The sequence below is a fragment of the Plutella xylostella genome, chromosome 18 (genome assembly GCF_932276165.1).
Source record: "Plutella xylostella chromosome 18, ilPluXylo3.1, whole genome shotgun sequence".
Classification (NCBI taxonomy): domain Eukaryota; kingdom Metazoa; phylum Arthropoda; class Insecta; order Lepidoptera; family Plutellidae; genus Plutella; species Plutella xylostella.
In genome coordinates, this window is record NC_063998.1 from 8,544,402 (window position 1) to 8,560,568 (window position 16,167).

A 16,167-nucleotide genomic window follows, 5' to 3' on the forward strand; every position below is an offset into this window, starting at 1 on the left:
TCATTTTACTGGTAGCTTAATGAGGACCGAATTTAGTGTTGTAATAGGAACGCCTACCTTTAATATGTAGGTACTTATACTACTTAAATATCGATGATTTGGTAGTGAAGAGAGCCACTTCCATACATTTTTATAAAGTATAATTTTATCATGCAAAAGTAATTAAAATATTTCAACATCATCATCACCAACCCGTTATGATCCACTGCTGGATATAGGCGAAGAATCTGTCTGCGCTTGGCCTTCCTCATCCAGCCACCTGTCTTATGTCGTCCTACGCTTGCCTATCATAATATTATACAGAGTTTTGCATAAAGGCTATGGAAAAGGTTTTTTTTCATGAATTTTCAAAACATATAGACCAAAATTTGACCAGAATGACCCCCTGAGTCACCTTCTTTCGGCTTACCTGTTACAGTATACCTTGTTTGAAGAACCCTGTATATTAAGTTAAGCATACCTCTTGTTTGTCCGCAGACTGACCGCCTCGCCTGAGTCACCCTTTCGGCTCTGTAGCTATACCCTTTTCGCAACACCCTGTATATTAACCATACCTCTTGTTTGTCCACAGATGCGGTGTGCGTGGGCACTGGTGCTGCCGCTGGTGCTGGGCGCGGCGGCCGGATCCGACGTCCTCATGGTCACGCTGGGCGGGACCAAGTCGCACAAGATACCCTTCTGGGAACTCGCCAGGGGGCTTATACGAAGGTATGCTTACTACTGTTATTGACTTCATACTTGTTATCAACACTACAGAGCTGCCGATACACGGATTCGTTATCGACGTTAATTAACGTCACTATATCACAATTCGTAAAAAATACGGCGATGTGATTGTTGAAACGCGTTAAACGAGTTTATCGACGTCGATAACGAATTCGAATAGCGGCCGCAAAGAGTATATTTTTGCATACGATGCCACTCGAAGGATTAACTTTAATAATATTGTGAAACCCGCATCGAGTGTCCTAGATCCCCTCAGTGTAGTTAGAAGCACCTAACGATAGCGCAAAAAGGGAATCTAGCCTAGCACCACATACTCTGTGACGTCATGCTTCTCTAGAGAATATGTCGCCCCCGACCACTGAAGGCTAATGCAGTTTATCTAAGGCCGAGTTTTTTGATCCGTAGTCAACTTTAACCATTAGTCAAGTCACTTGTCAAACATGACAGCTGCATACGAATTTTGTTGGATTTTAACTAATGGTAGCCATTTTTGACCAATGGTTGAGTTAACTAGGGATCAAAAAACTGGCCCTAAGTCGTTTAATTAAGAAAGGAAAAAAACTGTCTCCTATTTTTTTATCTTCTAAAATATAAAATAAATTACTTTTTTTATTTGAATTTCCAAAACTCATAGACCAAAAGTTGTTCATAATGATTCTCTGAGTCACCCCCTTTCGGCTTAGTATGCCCTTTTTGCAACTACGCCAACTTTCATTACAAACAAAAAATACAACCACACCAATAACAACATCCATCTCTCATCCCCAGAAACCACAACATAACCTTCTTCAGCGCGTTCCCCCCTGACTTCCACCTGGCGGGGCTGGAGGAGGTGGCGCCGCGCTCGCTCGCGTCCTACGTGCGCGGCTACACGGACTGGGACCTGGTCGGCGCCAGGATGCGCGGCCAGGAGCCGCTGCAGCCCGCCGACATCGTGCGCTATGGATATGAGGTAATTGTGATGAGAATTGGAGACTTGTAAGAGAATAGGCGTAGAAAAAGAAGATTCGAAGGACGAAGCGCTTCGAGAAAAGGTAGGCACAGTCGCTAACATTTCGCTTAGCTCGTCTTGGTTCCACTTGTCCTCAGATACTTTTACAATAAAAGTAACAAAAAGACGCAAAAAAGCGCACTTTAAAAACTCTAGTATGGATATCAGTAACTATACAGGGTGTTGCAAAAAGGGTATACTAAGCCGAAACCTACATGTGCAGCATGGTATATCTAAGCCTGAAACTGAAATCAGAATTTTTAGGGCTTAGATATACCATGCTGCACATGTAGGTTTCGGCTTAGTATACCAATTTTGCAACACCCTGTATAAGGAGTGGGCTGCTATTACACGGATAGGCGTAAAAAAGTAAGGATCGAAGGACCAAAAACGTTGCGCTCTTTCAAAACACTAGAACAGCAGTCATAGTTGAGCTGGTGCCCCCTGACTCCCCCCTGGCGGGGCTGGAGGAGGTGGCGCCGCGCTCGCTCGCGTCCTACGTGCGCGGCTACACGGACTGGGACCTGGTCGGCGCCAGGATGCGCGGCCAGGAGCCGCTGCAGCCCGCGGACATCGTGCGCTATGGATACTCGTATGAGGTAATTGTGACGAGAATTGGAGACTTGTAACAGAATATGGGGTAGAAAAAGTAGGGTCGAAGGACGAAAAAAAGGCGCGCACTTTCAAAATGCTTGTACAAGAGCAGTTGAGCCGTCGTGCGGTATGGATATGAGGTAACTATAAGACGATCCGAAGCTTATTGTGAGAATAGGCGTAGAAAAAGACAGATAGAAGGACAAAAAAAGGCGCGCACTTAAAATCTTCTAATATGGAGGTAACTATATTGAGGAGTCTGCTACTATTTGGACGATAGGCATAGTAAAAGACGGGTCGTAGGACCAAAAAAAGGCGCGCTCTTTCAAAACACTAGAACAGCAGTCATAGTTGAGCTGGTGCCCCCTGACTTCCACCTGGCGGGGCTGGAGGAGGTGGCGCCGCGCTCGCTCGCGTCCTACGTGCGCGGCTACACGGACTGGGACCTGGTCGGCGCCAGGATGCGCGGCCAGGAGCCGCTGCAGCCCGCGGACATCGTGCGCTATGGATATGAGGTAACTATGAGGGCTTTTAGAGACTATTAGGAGAGCAGGCGTAGAAGAGAAGAATTTAAGGACGAAAAAGGCACGCACTTTCAAATGTCTTGAACAAGAGCAGTTTAGACATCGCGCGCTATCGATATGAGGTACCTAACTATAAAACGAGGCAGAGATCATAGTGAGAAAAGGTGTAAAAGAAGGGTCGAAGGACAAAAAAAGGCGCTCACTTAAAAAAGTCTCGTATGGATATGAGGTAACTATATGAAGAGTCGGCTACTATTTGGACGATACGCATAGAAAAAGACGGGTCGAAGGACCAAAATACGTCACGCACTTTCAAAACTCTCGAACAAGAGCAGTAGAGCTGGTGCCCCCTGACTTCCACCTGGCGGGGCTGGAGGAGGTGGCGCCGCGCTCGCTCGCGTCCTACGTGCGCGGCTACACGGACTGGGACCTGGTCGGCGCCAGGATGCGCGGCCAGGAGCCGCTGCAGCCCGCGGACATCGTGCGCTATGGATATGAGGTAACTGTGAGGGCTTTTAGAGACTATTAGGAGAGTTGGCATAGAAAAGAAGGATTGAAGGACAAAAAAAGGCACGCACTTTCAAATATCTTGAACAAGAGCAGTTGAGACATCGTGCGGTATGGATATGAGGTAACAACTATAAGACGATGCGGAGGTTATTGTGAGAATAGGCGTAGTAAAAGACGGATCGCAGGACGAAAAAAAGGCGCGCTCTTAAAAAAGTCTCGTATGGATATGAGGTAACTAGAGGAGTCGGCTACTACGAGTATTAGGACGATAGGCATAGAAAAAGACGGATCAAAGGGCCAAAATACGTCACGCTCTTTCAAAACACTAGAACAGTCATAGTTGAGCTGGTGCCCCCTGACTTCCACCTGGCGGGGCTGGAGGAGGTGGCGCCGCGCTCGCTCGCGTCCTACGTGCGCGGCTACACGGACTGGGACCTGGTCGGCGCCAGGATGCGTGGCCAGGAGCCGCTGCAGCCCGCGGACATCGTGCGCTATGGATATGAGGTAACTATGAGGGCTTTTAGAGACTATTAGGAGAGTAGGCGTAGAAAAAGTAGCGTCGAAGGAGGAAAGAAGGTACGCACTTTCAAATGTCTTGGAAAAGAGCAGTTGAGACATCGTACGGTATGGATATGAGGTAACTATGAGACGACGCAGAGATAAAGGTGTAAAAAAAGGATCGAAGGACGAAAGAAAGCGCGCACTTAAAAACGTCTAGTATGGATATGAGGTAACTATATGAGGAGTCGGCTACTATTAGGACGATAGGCATAGAAAAAGACGGGTCGAAGGACCAAAAAAAGGCGCGCTCTTTCAAAACACTACAACAGCAGTCATAGTAGAGCTGGTTCCCCCTGACTTCCACCTGGCGGGGCTGGAGGAGGTGGCGCCGCGCTCGCTCGCGTCCTACGTGCGCGGCTACACGGACTGGGACCTGGTCGGCGCCAGGATGCGCGGCCAGGAGCCGCTGCAGCCCGCGGACATCGTGCGCTATGGATATGAGGTAACTATGAGGGCTTTTAGAGACTATTAGGAGAGTAGGCGTAGAAAAGAAGTGTCGAAGGACGAAAAAACGTGAATCATCGTGCGCTATATGGAAGGGTTGAAAGACCAAAGGGGGTGACGCATTTTGAGTCATTAAAGTATTGAACAATGTAGTTGAGCTTGTCGCCCCTTACTTGCGGTCGGAGCTATAATGTTGACAGAGAAACACTTCAACGTCAGTTGAAAACACTGTTTCTCGTTTATCTTACTACCAGGTCAGTTCATTATAATATGTTATAGTTCTTTCAGGATTTCGTTATGTAACTTTCATAATGAAGCATGCATAAATAATATGACTCGAAAAATAACACCGTTCAAAAATTGACATTAACATTATGTTGAGCTTTTACAATTAATAATCGTAAATGCCTTTTATATTAAAAGCTTGTGACGGTTAATTAACTTGATTTTAATCTCTTACGAGAATTCATATTTATGCATTGTATAGCAATTTTCATTTAGCAAACAATGTTTTCAATTTTCGTTTTATAGGTCTCCTCGGAATACATTATGGATTATATTGTTTTTATTAAAATTACGAAGCGACATGCAAAGAGGATAATATTGGTTTACTGGGCCACCAAACTACAATAGCCACAGGGGTCCCATATTTCAGTAATTTAAGTAACTTGCATATATAAAAAGTATTGACCTAATTATACCTTATCACGATGCTGAGATCACAGTTTATTGCGGTACACCCGATTCCGCGTCGTTCTATGGGCATGGAATTAATAAGTACTTATAAGCAGTGGCGGCTGGTGCCTCAGATACCCGGTGGTGCACTTTATGGGTTTAGTAAATTTTGGAAGAAAAATAGATTAGGTACCTATTACAATTGAAAGTAAAAAAAATATAAGTATATTTTACCTTATTTATATTTTAAATCCATTCTGCGTTCCTTTTTTGACGCGAAATTGCCTCTCCGCCGAAACGAAAACAACACACGGAAAGCAAAATAAAGCATTTAGTCTCTCACATCCACATAACCATTTCTATTTATTGTACATTTCACTTTTGAAGATTCAGGTATAAGTTTATTTTTTTGTTTTGCACTCCTGTTTTAAGATGAGAAAAGGCCGAGGCGGCCCAGCAGATTTAAATGTCCAGTCTATTTTGAAATGTCCTACTGCTTTTTATGAAGTCCATATTGTATTTTGCACTCATTTTCACTCACACACACACATATACACTCACGAAATATTTACTACTTTCTTAGTTAATAAGTAATTAGAGTAACAAATTAATTACGTATTCGCGCGCGAAAGGTGAAACTGCGACAATGACATGACAACTTGACAAGTGCATCGTTCGTAGGTCACGCCACCGGTCAAGGCCGCCGCCCGCGCCTCCCGTGGCGTCATTCGTATGATTTCGGCAATTTCCGGTCGCGTGCGGCGCACGAATTTATCCTAGAACTGCATACAGTTTGTACTGAGCATCTTCCGTCTCACGCGCCGGGCGATTTCCATCCTGTTTCATACTATGTGTAGGAGCTCGCTCCGTGCGACAATCCGAGCGCACGAGGCCGTTTTTGTTCAAGCAAAAATAAGATCTAATTCTTTCGCAGTAGAAATCAAAATAGGCCAGCTCGATTTAATTTAACTCGTAACGTTCGAATGATTTATGTAATTTCTGTTTAGGGTAGGTATTACGGTTGTTATATTGGTATTTTTGTGAAGTTTTCTTTAGACGTACCTAGTACCTACCTAGTCTAGTATGGTATAGGAAGAAGGAAGGTACCTACATATTTAGAAGGTTTTTAAATGGTAGTGCGTTGCACGGGCGCACTTAAGGTGCAGCCGCCACTGCTTATAAGTACATATTACTTTCATGTCTATGGGTTAGTTAGTGACGCAGATTGCTGTACCGAAAAATCCAGGTTTGATTCATTACCGGATGACCATATTAGTAGGATATGTTCCATTGGGCAATTAAAATATTACAGAAATAAATGGACGGCTAGTCTATCACCATCCCTCAAGCACACCCAATAATCAAGAGCCAAATGTCTGTAAAAATAAATAACTCTAGAAAATCTAATAGATATCAAGAACTATGATATATGATTACTTATAACAATTATGTTTACCATACGATAACCGTGTAAATACTCACATCACTTTTATTCTCTCTTCCAGGCATGCGAAGCTTTCCTCAGCGACATAGAGACCAGATCCTTCCTGCGCTCAGGAAGGACCTTCGATCTCATCATCCTCGACGGCGCCTACCCAGAATGCGCCATGGGCATCGTCTACAAACTGAAGGTCCCCTTCATCTACATCAACACCGTTGGCTTCTACACCGTCTCTTTATCCATCGCTGGAAGCCCAGCCCCCTACTCCGTCACGCCATTCTTTGGACGCGGCTTTACTGATCAGATGAATCTGTTCGACCGAGCATTAAACGCTGCCTACAACTTGGCCACAGTTGTGATGCATTCGTTCAGCGTGTCCATACTTCAAGGGGTGTTGAGAGCGCATTTTGGAAGTAAGATGCCACATGTGTATGATATGGGAAAGAATGTGAGCTTCATTCTGCAGAATGGACACTATTCGGTGTCGTATTCAAGACCGTATCTACCGAATGTGGCCGAGATCGCCTGCATTCATTGTAAAGAAGCGAAGCCTTTGGATGCTGTAAGTATTACTACGAGTAGTTGATGTTTATATACCTAATTATTTATTAAGTACGTATATATTCGTCGCGTTGGAATGTCGGTGACAAACACTAGAGCTAGAGGGTTTTCCCTGAGGTGAACGGATTAGCCAATAAGATTAGCAACAGTCCCAGAATGTGCTAGATTAAGTAGGTAGGATTATAACTAAACTTAATACTAATACCTACAGTCACAAAGACTACTTAGTTACTAATTCGGTAACATATTTCATCATTTAAAAGGAAACCTTCATACTGGCTTTCCTCAACCAGCTACCTAAAACTAAAATAACTACTTACAATCGCTAAGTTTATATACGAGTATAAATGAAAAGCAAATGTGAAATCCCAATTGGGTTCTCGAAACTTCAACACAGCTCACTGTGTCAGCAAGAAACACACGAGCATTCTCGAGCTTTGTCTCCGAGATAAAGTTTACAATTAAATTTTCAGTGTATTTGTTTTCACTTGAGTTTCCAGCTGTTGTGATAATCGCAAGGCTGATTTCACCGCTTAAGACTAAAATCTCTTTGAAGCTACTTCTAGGCATCTCAACTGTACTATCTTGTCCTAACTAATTTGAAATATCTCTGTCCTACGTCTCAGAATCAAAAGCAAAGTCATTTCGGGGAATCCCGTAAAGACGCAATGTTTGCTTCGAGTAGTCCCCGCTTTATGCGCTGTTGAATAAACTAAGAAAAGTAGGAATAGGTAAGGCCCCTGTGAGTTATAATTTCAAGGACATAATCACATCAAACGCAAAGGCGAAGCTATCTAATAAATTGTGGCTGGCCAAAAACACACAGACAGAAGAAAATGAGTCATTATGCCCACGGGACGTGCTCTTATTCTTTTAAATAACCCATATATTCTTCCATGGTGACCCCAAGACATTGTGTAATCACGGAAAATGTAGGGCAATGTCACAGTTTACTCGTCGGACGTCTCTGCGTAATTCATTGCTTTCCTGTAAATCTTATTTTATTTTATTTTATTTTATTTTACATTTACGGAAAACTTACAGCTATTAATAATTGGATAGCAATTAAAACGTATAGCTAAAAGCCAATTATCAGTTTTCACTGATACAAAACTTAATACAATAATAAAGAACACATGATTGTACCTACACTCATACTTAATTATGCTAACAATTACTTAACAGAGTAATTTGCTAATTGCTATACTTAATTATTACACTACAATATGATTATATAACTAGGTATCTAAATTTTAACTAAATAACTTAATTAATCAAGAATTTATATAGTAGGTTGTACCTTCCTACATTAAAAACAAGTCTAAATGTATACTTACCTAAACTCATACATAAAACTTAAACATAAAACAATTATACAAAGAAACATGACACTGCTTAAAGGTAATTCACTTCTACTGCCGCTACGCCAAAGACGATACGAAATTGCGTATATAAGTTTCTTTAACCGTTTCTAAACTACTGCCAAATATATCGACCTCGCTTGAGTTGCAGAGACTGTTAATTGCATTACTTGTTCGTATAGAAAAGAAGTTTTGCCGAAAGTTAGTGCTGCAAGCGGGTATGTGCAGGGTTTTGAATTTCCTGGATGGTCTAGTTGGGACATTGAAGTTTACCATCTGAAGCAGCTCCGGACAATCTATGTGACCTCTAATTATTTTAAAAAAGAAAATAACGTCGGCTACTGTCCTACGCAGTTTGAGGGGAAGGAGATGGAGGCGTTCACAGCGGTGTTCGTAGTCGGTGTAGGGAATCTTAAATTTAAATCCGATGTAGCGTGTGAACTTCCTCTGTATCTTCTCCAGCCTATTAATATAAACCTCGTATTGAGGGTTCCAAATCTGACTGGCATATTCAAGATGACTTCGAACATACGCGCAGTACAGCAGCTTTACAGTCTTCATTGATTTGAAAGGCTTAGAGGCTCGCATGATAAAGCCAAGAGATTTGGACGCTTTACTAACAATATTGTCAATATGCTGGTCAAATAGCAATTTGCTATCATAGGTGACACCTAGATCACGCGATGAGAGCGCCCTTGCTAGGTTATGACCCTTGATTGTGTAAGAAGCTTCGAACAAATGTCTCTTTCTAGAAAAGGTAACACAGTAGCACTTGGCGACATTAAGGTCTAACTTGTTACTCGCACAATAGTGGTCAAGTCTACAGATATCCTCTTGGAGACGTAAGGCATCAGCAGCATTGTTGACGACCGCAAATACTTTCATGTCGTCTGCAAAAAGTAAGTGGGAGGAATTTTTAAAACAGGAGTCAATGTCGCCGATGAAAACAATAAACAGCAATGGACCTAACAGAGAACCCTGTGGTACTCCAGAAGGGATGTTTCTCCAAGCAGAAGTGTAACCATTAAGTACTACCGCCTGAGACCTATTGCTAACATAGGATGTAAACCATCTGAATAAATTACCTCTAATGCCAGCAAGATGAAGCTTGTTCAGGAGTAAACAATGGTCTATTCGGTCGAACGCTTTGCTGTAATCCGTGTATATTGTGTCGACTTGATCACCATTATTCAGCTTACTTGTAACAAAGTCACTAAAAATTAAAAGGTTGGAGACCGTGGATCTTTGTTTTAGAAAACCGTGTTGGGCTGGACTAAAGGTATGCTTCAGAGCGCTGTAGTATCTTGTAGGTAATTTACTGCCATTACTCAGGTAATTTGTAGAAGCTTGTAGTAGGATTATGCTCCCCGCTGTCGTAACTTATTAGGCGACATAGAGAATACGATAGTTTGGAAGATGAGATATTTTAGTAAATATGGCCTATAAATGTATAAATATAATTGGAGATTGGAGATAAAATAATATCTCGATTCGTCTTCCGAAAGTGTGATTAGGTATAGTACTGAATGAAATAAATATTGCGTCATATAAAGTAGGCAGTTGATAATATATAATTCATTAGTAATGATAATATATCATCCATTGGTGTATCAATAAAAAAACGGGTAAAGCCGAACGAAACCGCAACAAGCAAAAAGTTCAATTCGCGGAAAGTAAAACATTTTACTTTTTTGAAACCATAAAAATGCTTGTTTGTTTTATCCGGAATTTTATATTTTTCATTGCGTTCTCAACCAAACGTGAATATGTAATACGTTGACACTCAAGCGTTGGGTTTTGAGTTTTCCGTGTAGCAATGCAATACAAATACGCATTACGATGAATGATTGCTTGTTCAGTACCTACAGGGGCAGGCTATTACAAAAATAGTATTTTAAGCCAAAAGAGAGTGTCTGAGCTTTTAATCCAGACTTTCTATGTTAATTGGCTATGGAATTTATGCGTAAAAAATGCCCGTGCGAAAAATAATCACTAAACAACAAAGTTTGTATGGATTTTCGTCTTAGAATATCACTTTTGCTACAACCTACATAAAACACGTATAAAAATGCCAGTAAATATTCCACTGTCAGGGATCCTCCAAAACTAGATCGTTATTGCCGTAATCTCCACGCTTGGCAGGTGGATTAGATATCACATTACAGATGCCAACACTCAAACCAGAAAATAAATACCTGTTCCGGCCGGGAATCGAACACAGGATTCTTGCACCCCAATCAGAGGCACCGATCGACTTCTTCGCCATCCGACTGTCACCCTATCTTCCCAAAACCCTCAACACCCCTCCACCCACAGGACCTAGAAGACTGGATCTCCGGAGCCGGCGACGCGGGCTTCATCTTCGTCTCGATGGGCTCGTCAGTCCGAGCCGCCAGCATGCCTCCGGCCGCCCATCGCCTGTTCACCAGAGCCCTGGGCCGCCTGCCGCAGCGTGTGCTGTGGAAGCATGAGGCCGACCAGAACATGACCGAGGTGCCTCCCAACGTGATGCTGAGGAAGTGGCTGCCGCAACAGGATTTGCTTGGTAAGCGAGTGTTTGTTAAAGTCTGCTGTAGGGCTAGCAATTTAAGACGTGACCAAACTCAAAAATTCTCTAACGCGCTAGCTCAAGGTCGCCACAACTCTCTGTCCAATCATCTAACTACCTATCCTATCTAGCCTGGCCTATCTAAAAGTGTAATACACGTAGAAAGCTGCTACCGCTGCTAAAATAGATAGAGATATCAATCGGTGCTGTTAACCAGCTTTTTACAATGTAGGCACCATAAGCTTGCTGGTCCATCCGGCTATGTTTGTTTTGCTAAGCTAGTAAAGTTTTATTAAAATCCAATAACCGCTGATTATGGCTGGCCTATTGACTATTGGGTTACATTTACGACGCAATCGGAAACGTAATATTATGGAGAATTGTTAGGTTGGCGGAAGAGGCTTAATTTTCATTGCGGTAATTAAAAGACCCAAACGACTGCCATTAGAAGCGAAGCCAATATTTTCGTGTATTGAAAATATTGGTGGAGCTTTGTCAGTGATTGAGGCAGGTCAAAATATACAGTCGTAGGTTTATCAAGGATTATTTATATATGTAACTATGTTCTTATATAATAATAAATATATATATATATATATATATATATATATATATATATATATCTATATATATAGCATTATAAATCAATCTATGTACAAGAAAATAAAGAAAATTGCGAAAGAAATACTTACGTTTAGTGTAAAAAAGATACAAGGTCGTCCACAACACATTATATTTCTTAATATCTATTGTAATGTATTTGATTTTATATTTAACACCTCTTTTACCATTTGTAGGTGTGTGCTATTTGTTGTATATTTAGAGTATTTAGCATCTTTAGCATAGTAACGCCCCGACAACTTTGAAGTGACTTCTTAACCCCGGTACAAATATTAAAATATTCTTTGGGACCTTGAGCTGATGGCATTAAGTTTAAATTAAGGTTTCTGGTCTATGTTCACAAATATGACGATGATCTGTTGCGGTTGTCGGTTATGAACACTAGAGATGGACTGGGTTAGGTAATCACCTTGGTGTAAAGGATAAGCCAGCCGGGTGCGCCGGCCGTATATAAAGACCAGGTGATAGGTAACTTCAGGACCCTCCTTTCATGCACCCCAGAATCAAGACATTAATAACAAACAATCTCTTTCCAATTCCAGGTCATCCAAAGATCAAGGCTTTCGTAACCCACGGTGGCCTTCTCAGCATGTACGAGACAGTGTACCACGGCGTGCCCGTCGTCACCATGCCAGTGTTCTGCGACCACGACGCCAACGCTGCCAAGGCCGAAGCAGATGGCTACGCCAAGAAGATCGAGCTCAGAGGACTATCATCCGACCAGCTCTACAAAGCCATCAAAGAGGTCATAGAAGAACCAAAGTACAGGATTGAGGTTATGAAGAGACAAATCCTTCTTAGAGACCAGAAGGAAAGTCCGTTAGACAGAGCCGTGTACTGGACGGAATACGTGATACGGCATAAGGGCGCGTATCATCTTCAATCGCCAGCTAAGGATTTGAACTACTTCCAGTATCATATGCTGGATGTGGCAGCCCTATTTATAGTAGCGTGCTGTATAATCTTCGCTACAATGTCTTACGTTTTACGAGCTAGTTTTAAAAGATTAGCAGAATTACTCCACGGCAGAACAGTAGAGCAAACGAAATGTCTAAAGGAGAAGAAGATGATGGATCATACAAATAATAATAATATAATGATGAAGAAGAAGTTGTAGATAATAATTAATGTGATGTGAATGTACAGTTACCATGAAAGTTACCATTGTGTGATACGGGCGGCAGGGTGTGTAAAAAATTGTAAATACTCGATAGTTTGTAAGGCTAAAGTAATTAAAAAATTATTTTTATGTCTTGATAGTTTCATTTCCATGCTAAAAATAATGCCTGAAATAAATAAAATCGATAGATATTATCAATTAATTATCTACTATGAAATATGCCAAATGAGTGAGATTTAATAATAAATCAATTTATTTTCAGATTATTAAATCCATACAATGTGTTAGTAACAATGTTGATTTGGGAAATAAATCAGCAAACAAAATGTGAAATAAAACCGGTGATCATGAGGGAAAAAAGCTCGCGGGAATACCTATTCCAGAATAATAAAGTCCGAAACGTTACCTCTATCATGAATATTCTTGTAGTCTAGAAAATTCCGTTGTATCCAGGCACTTCATAAAACTAGGAATCCTTCTTGGAACGAATAGAGTGGATTTATTACAAAATAGCAACAATCCAATACCGCCGGCGAAGAATTGCCGCTGTAAAACTCGTGACATCCCAATATGTAATAAAAATATACACCACATGTTTAGATAATAAAAATAACGGAATAGTTTCTGTTGAACCGTAGACTAAATTACATACCTAATATGTAAGGGCACTGTTACAAGTATTAATTACTCAATTAGGTATGCTAAAGAAAACACCAATCACTTATTAAAATTAAAATAAATATATTCATCGATTACAGCCAATACTTTTTGCTGTGTAACAGCATCAATTCTTTTAACTATCGGAATCAAAATATAAGTACTTAACTATTTATTTTATTCCTTTGCCAACAATTAGGTAGGTATCTAAAGTAAGTTTTTGCTACTGCACTTTACTTAGTAAAAATTGCAACATGAAAGTAAAATTAAACCAAAATTTAAACTATAATGAGTTATTAATTACTTTTTCATTGTTTAGACTAGACTTAAGTATAGTAGGTAAATCATGTGATCCCACACATAAAAATAAAATTATTTAACTAAAATTAAAGTGCCTTCTAAATAAAAATAGAAAACGCAACGGAGTGTGTTTATTGCCTACAATAAAAACCGGCCAAGTGCGAGTCGGGCTCGCGCACAAAGGGTTCCGTAGCAGCAAATATAATAAACTTATTATGTCACCTATCTCAAAAACTATAAGAGATACTTTGATCAAACCAAAAATCGTTGAAAGAGTTAATTAGCATGCATCACCTCTATTTTTTTTAGAATTTTATACCCCGTAGTTATAAAAATAGAGGGGGGGGGACATACTTTTTACGACTTTGAGAGCTGATATCTCAAAAACCGTTCACTTTAAGAAAAATGTTTTTTAGAAAACTTTATATCATTTTGAAAGACCTTTCCATTGATACCCCACACGGGTATGTACATCGAAAAAAAAATTTCATCCCTCAGTTACATGTATGGGGGGCCCCACCCCCAATTCTTTTTTTTACTATTTAGTGTCATATTTTTGTAGCGGTTCATACAACACATATTCCCATCAAATTTCATCACTGTAGTACTTATAGTTTCCGAGTAAATCGACTGTGACAGACGGACAGACGGACATGACGAAACTATAAGGGTTCCGTTTTTGCCATTTTGGCTACGGAACCCTAAAAACGTACCTAGTTACTTAGGTACTTACTTGGGTTCCCATACCAATAAATCGCTTAATAATCTAAACTTTATAAGTAAGCCTTGAATATTTTTTTTTCAAATTAATCAAATTTTATTTAACTAACAAGCAACCTACTAATATGAAAAATTATGTTATGACGCATCCAGGACTTCGAATCGAAAATAAGATTGACCTACGCTCATAAATAATACCCACTCAGCTATCAGTCTCACATTCACATCCTTTGCCGAGCCTTCCTTACAGTGTAAACAAAAAACTTGGTCGCCACCCCAGTATACCCCACTCTGGCCTGGCGACTCCAAACAACATAGACCTTGAGGAGTCGCCGAACAATCGATTACATGTTGATTTTGGCCGGCTCCTGGGGTTGTCCGATGACGCTGACATCCTTCTGTTCCACTTCTTCAGGCTTGACCTTCGTCACTGCTGCAGAGCCGGGGCTGGATGCGAAACTCATTATGCGGTCTGTGGGTGTGGAGGAAAAGATGAGGGTAAAAGTAATGATGTAAATAAGAGTAAAAGGATAGTAGGTAGTCAGGAGTGATCTCCAAGTCAGCCACCCACTTTTCGTATTAATTTGTTCACGACCGCCCGACCCCAAACTAGGCAGAGCCTGTTAGGTATATGGGTTTCGGATAATTGATAATCTACATAGACATTTATACGTATACGTACCCATATCGACGGAACACAATCCGAGTACAAATATTTAGAACTGGGGACCTTCGGCGTAGCAGTAAGGGTCACTAACCGCTATATCTACACCATTCGGTCGTCTGACGATGTTTCCTCATGATGATGTTTTCCTTCTATTTAAATTTCTTTTACAAGGTCTAATAAAAACCATGATACGCTAACAAGCACAAGTAAAACAAAACTCTCAACACACCGTCCTCATCTTCCTACCTTTGTAGTGGTAGATGGTGCATCCGATGAGACCGAATCCCCCGAACGTGACCAGCAGCCACTTGATCACCCCCACCGCCTTCTTCGGGTAGAACAGCTGGAACTTCAGCATATTCACGAAGGTCTTGTTTAAGGCGAGACCCTGGAATAAGCAAGGCATTGTAACCATTGACTATATATTACTATCGATTTTAATTATATTTATATTACCCTTCTTTAATTGCATAGCGATCGCAAGTACCGACTGTCTAGTCAAGCCGCTAGCGTGTATCTTGCGTATATCTATAACAATTTGAATAACATCTTATTCAGCGCCCCTGACAGTAACGTGAGAAACTAACAAAACTTGAACAAAACGCATAGGTACAAAGTCTGGTGACTTGCCTAACGAATTACTGTCGTCAGCTCCACTCGTGATCGCTATGCTGTGCAATGCAACATAGTGAGAGTGAATTTGCGTTTTTATCACCATGCGCATAATGCTATTATAAATCCGCTCTACTCTTAAAGAAACGAGAGTAGAAAGAAAGGAGCCCTGCATTGACAATTTTGAAGAAAGTATTTTGGTACCTAAATCATACGGAAAGAATCTCGATTCACCTTTTATAAAAAAGACATACAACATTTCAGAAATACAGTATTCTAGTTTAACAACTCACGTGAAGAGTTTCCCATAGCAATCAGCATAATTGATAAATTAAAGTCCATTATTATGACGACGTGGCGGTCACCACTTAAATGGAATATTGCACATTTTTGCATTGATTTATACGGTTTATAAAGCTACGTGTCAAGGTCAAGGGTGGTCAAGGACAATATGTTTTATTGTTATACCGGGTGTTGCAAAAGTAGTATTAAGCCGAAAGGGAGTCGCTCAGGGATTCATTCTTAAACCCTTGC

General features: G+C 40.9%; 2 protein-coding genes across 3 annotated transcripts in view; one reads left to right on the forward strand and one right to left on the reverse strand.

The window, feature by feature from the left end:
• Window positions 1–573: 573 nt before the first annotated feature.
• LOC105384359 (UDP-glucosyltransferase 2) lies at window positions 574–12,806 on the forward strand. 2 transcript variants are annotated; one of them, XM_048627465.1, is made up of 5 exons: window positions 574–708; window positions 1,495–1,678; window positions 6,531–7,028; window positions 10,705–10,933; window positions 12,100–12,806. In XM_048627465.1, exons 1-5 carry the CDS (start codon window positions 638–640, stop codon window positions 12,672–12,674), a joined length of 1,557 nt encoding a protein of 518 aa, XP_048483422.1. In that variant the 5' UTR covers window positions 574–637; the 3' UTR covers window positions 12,675–12,806. The 2 variants fall into 2 exon arrangements, with proteins under 2 accessions (XP_048483422.1, XP_048483423.1); XM_048627466.1 differs by lacking the exons at window positions 574–708; window positions 1,495–1,678 and adding an exon at window positions 4,117–4,348.
• A 1,631-nt stretch (window positions 12,807–14,437) lies between these two features.
• Window positions 14,438–16,167, reverse strand: part of LOC105390508 (xanthine dehydrogenase 1) — a 60,473-nt gene continuing 58,743 nt past the window's right edge. Inside the window, exons 27-28 of the mRNA XM_048627467.1 lie at window positions 15,268–15,409; window positions 14,438–14,826 (exon numbers count right to left, since the gene is read on the reverse strand). Coding sequence (XP_048483424.1) covers window positions 14,699–14,826; window positions 15,268–15,409 — 270 coding nt within the window. The 3' untranslated portion in view covers window positions 14,438–14,698. The remainder of the gene's footprint in view (window positions 14,827–15,267; window positions 15,410–16,167) is intronic.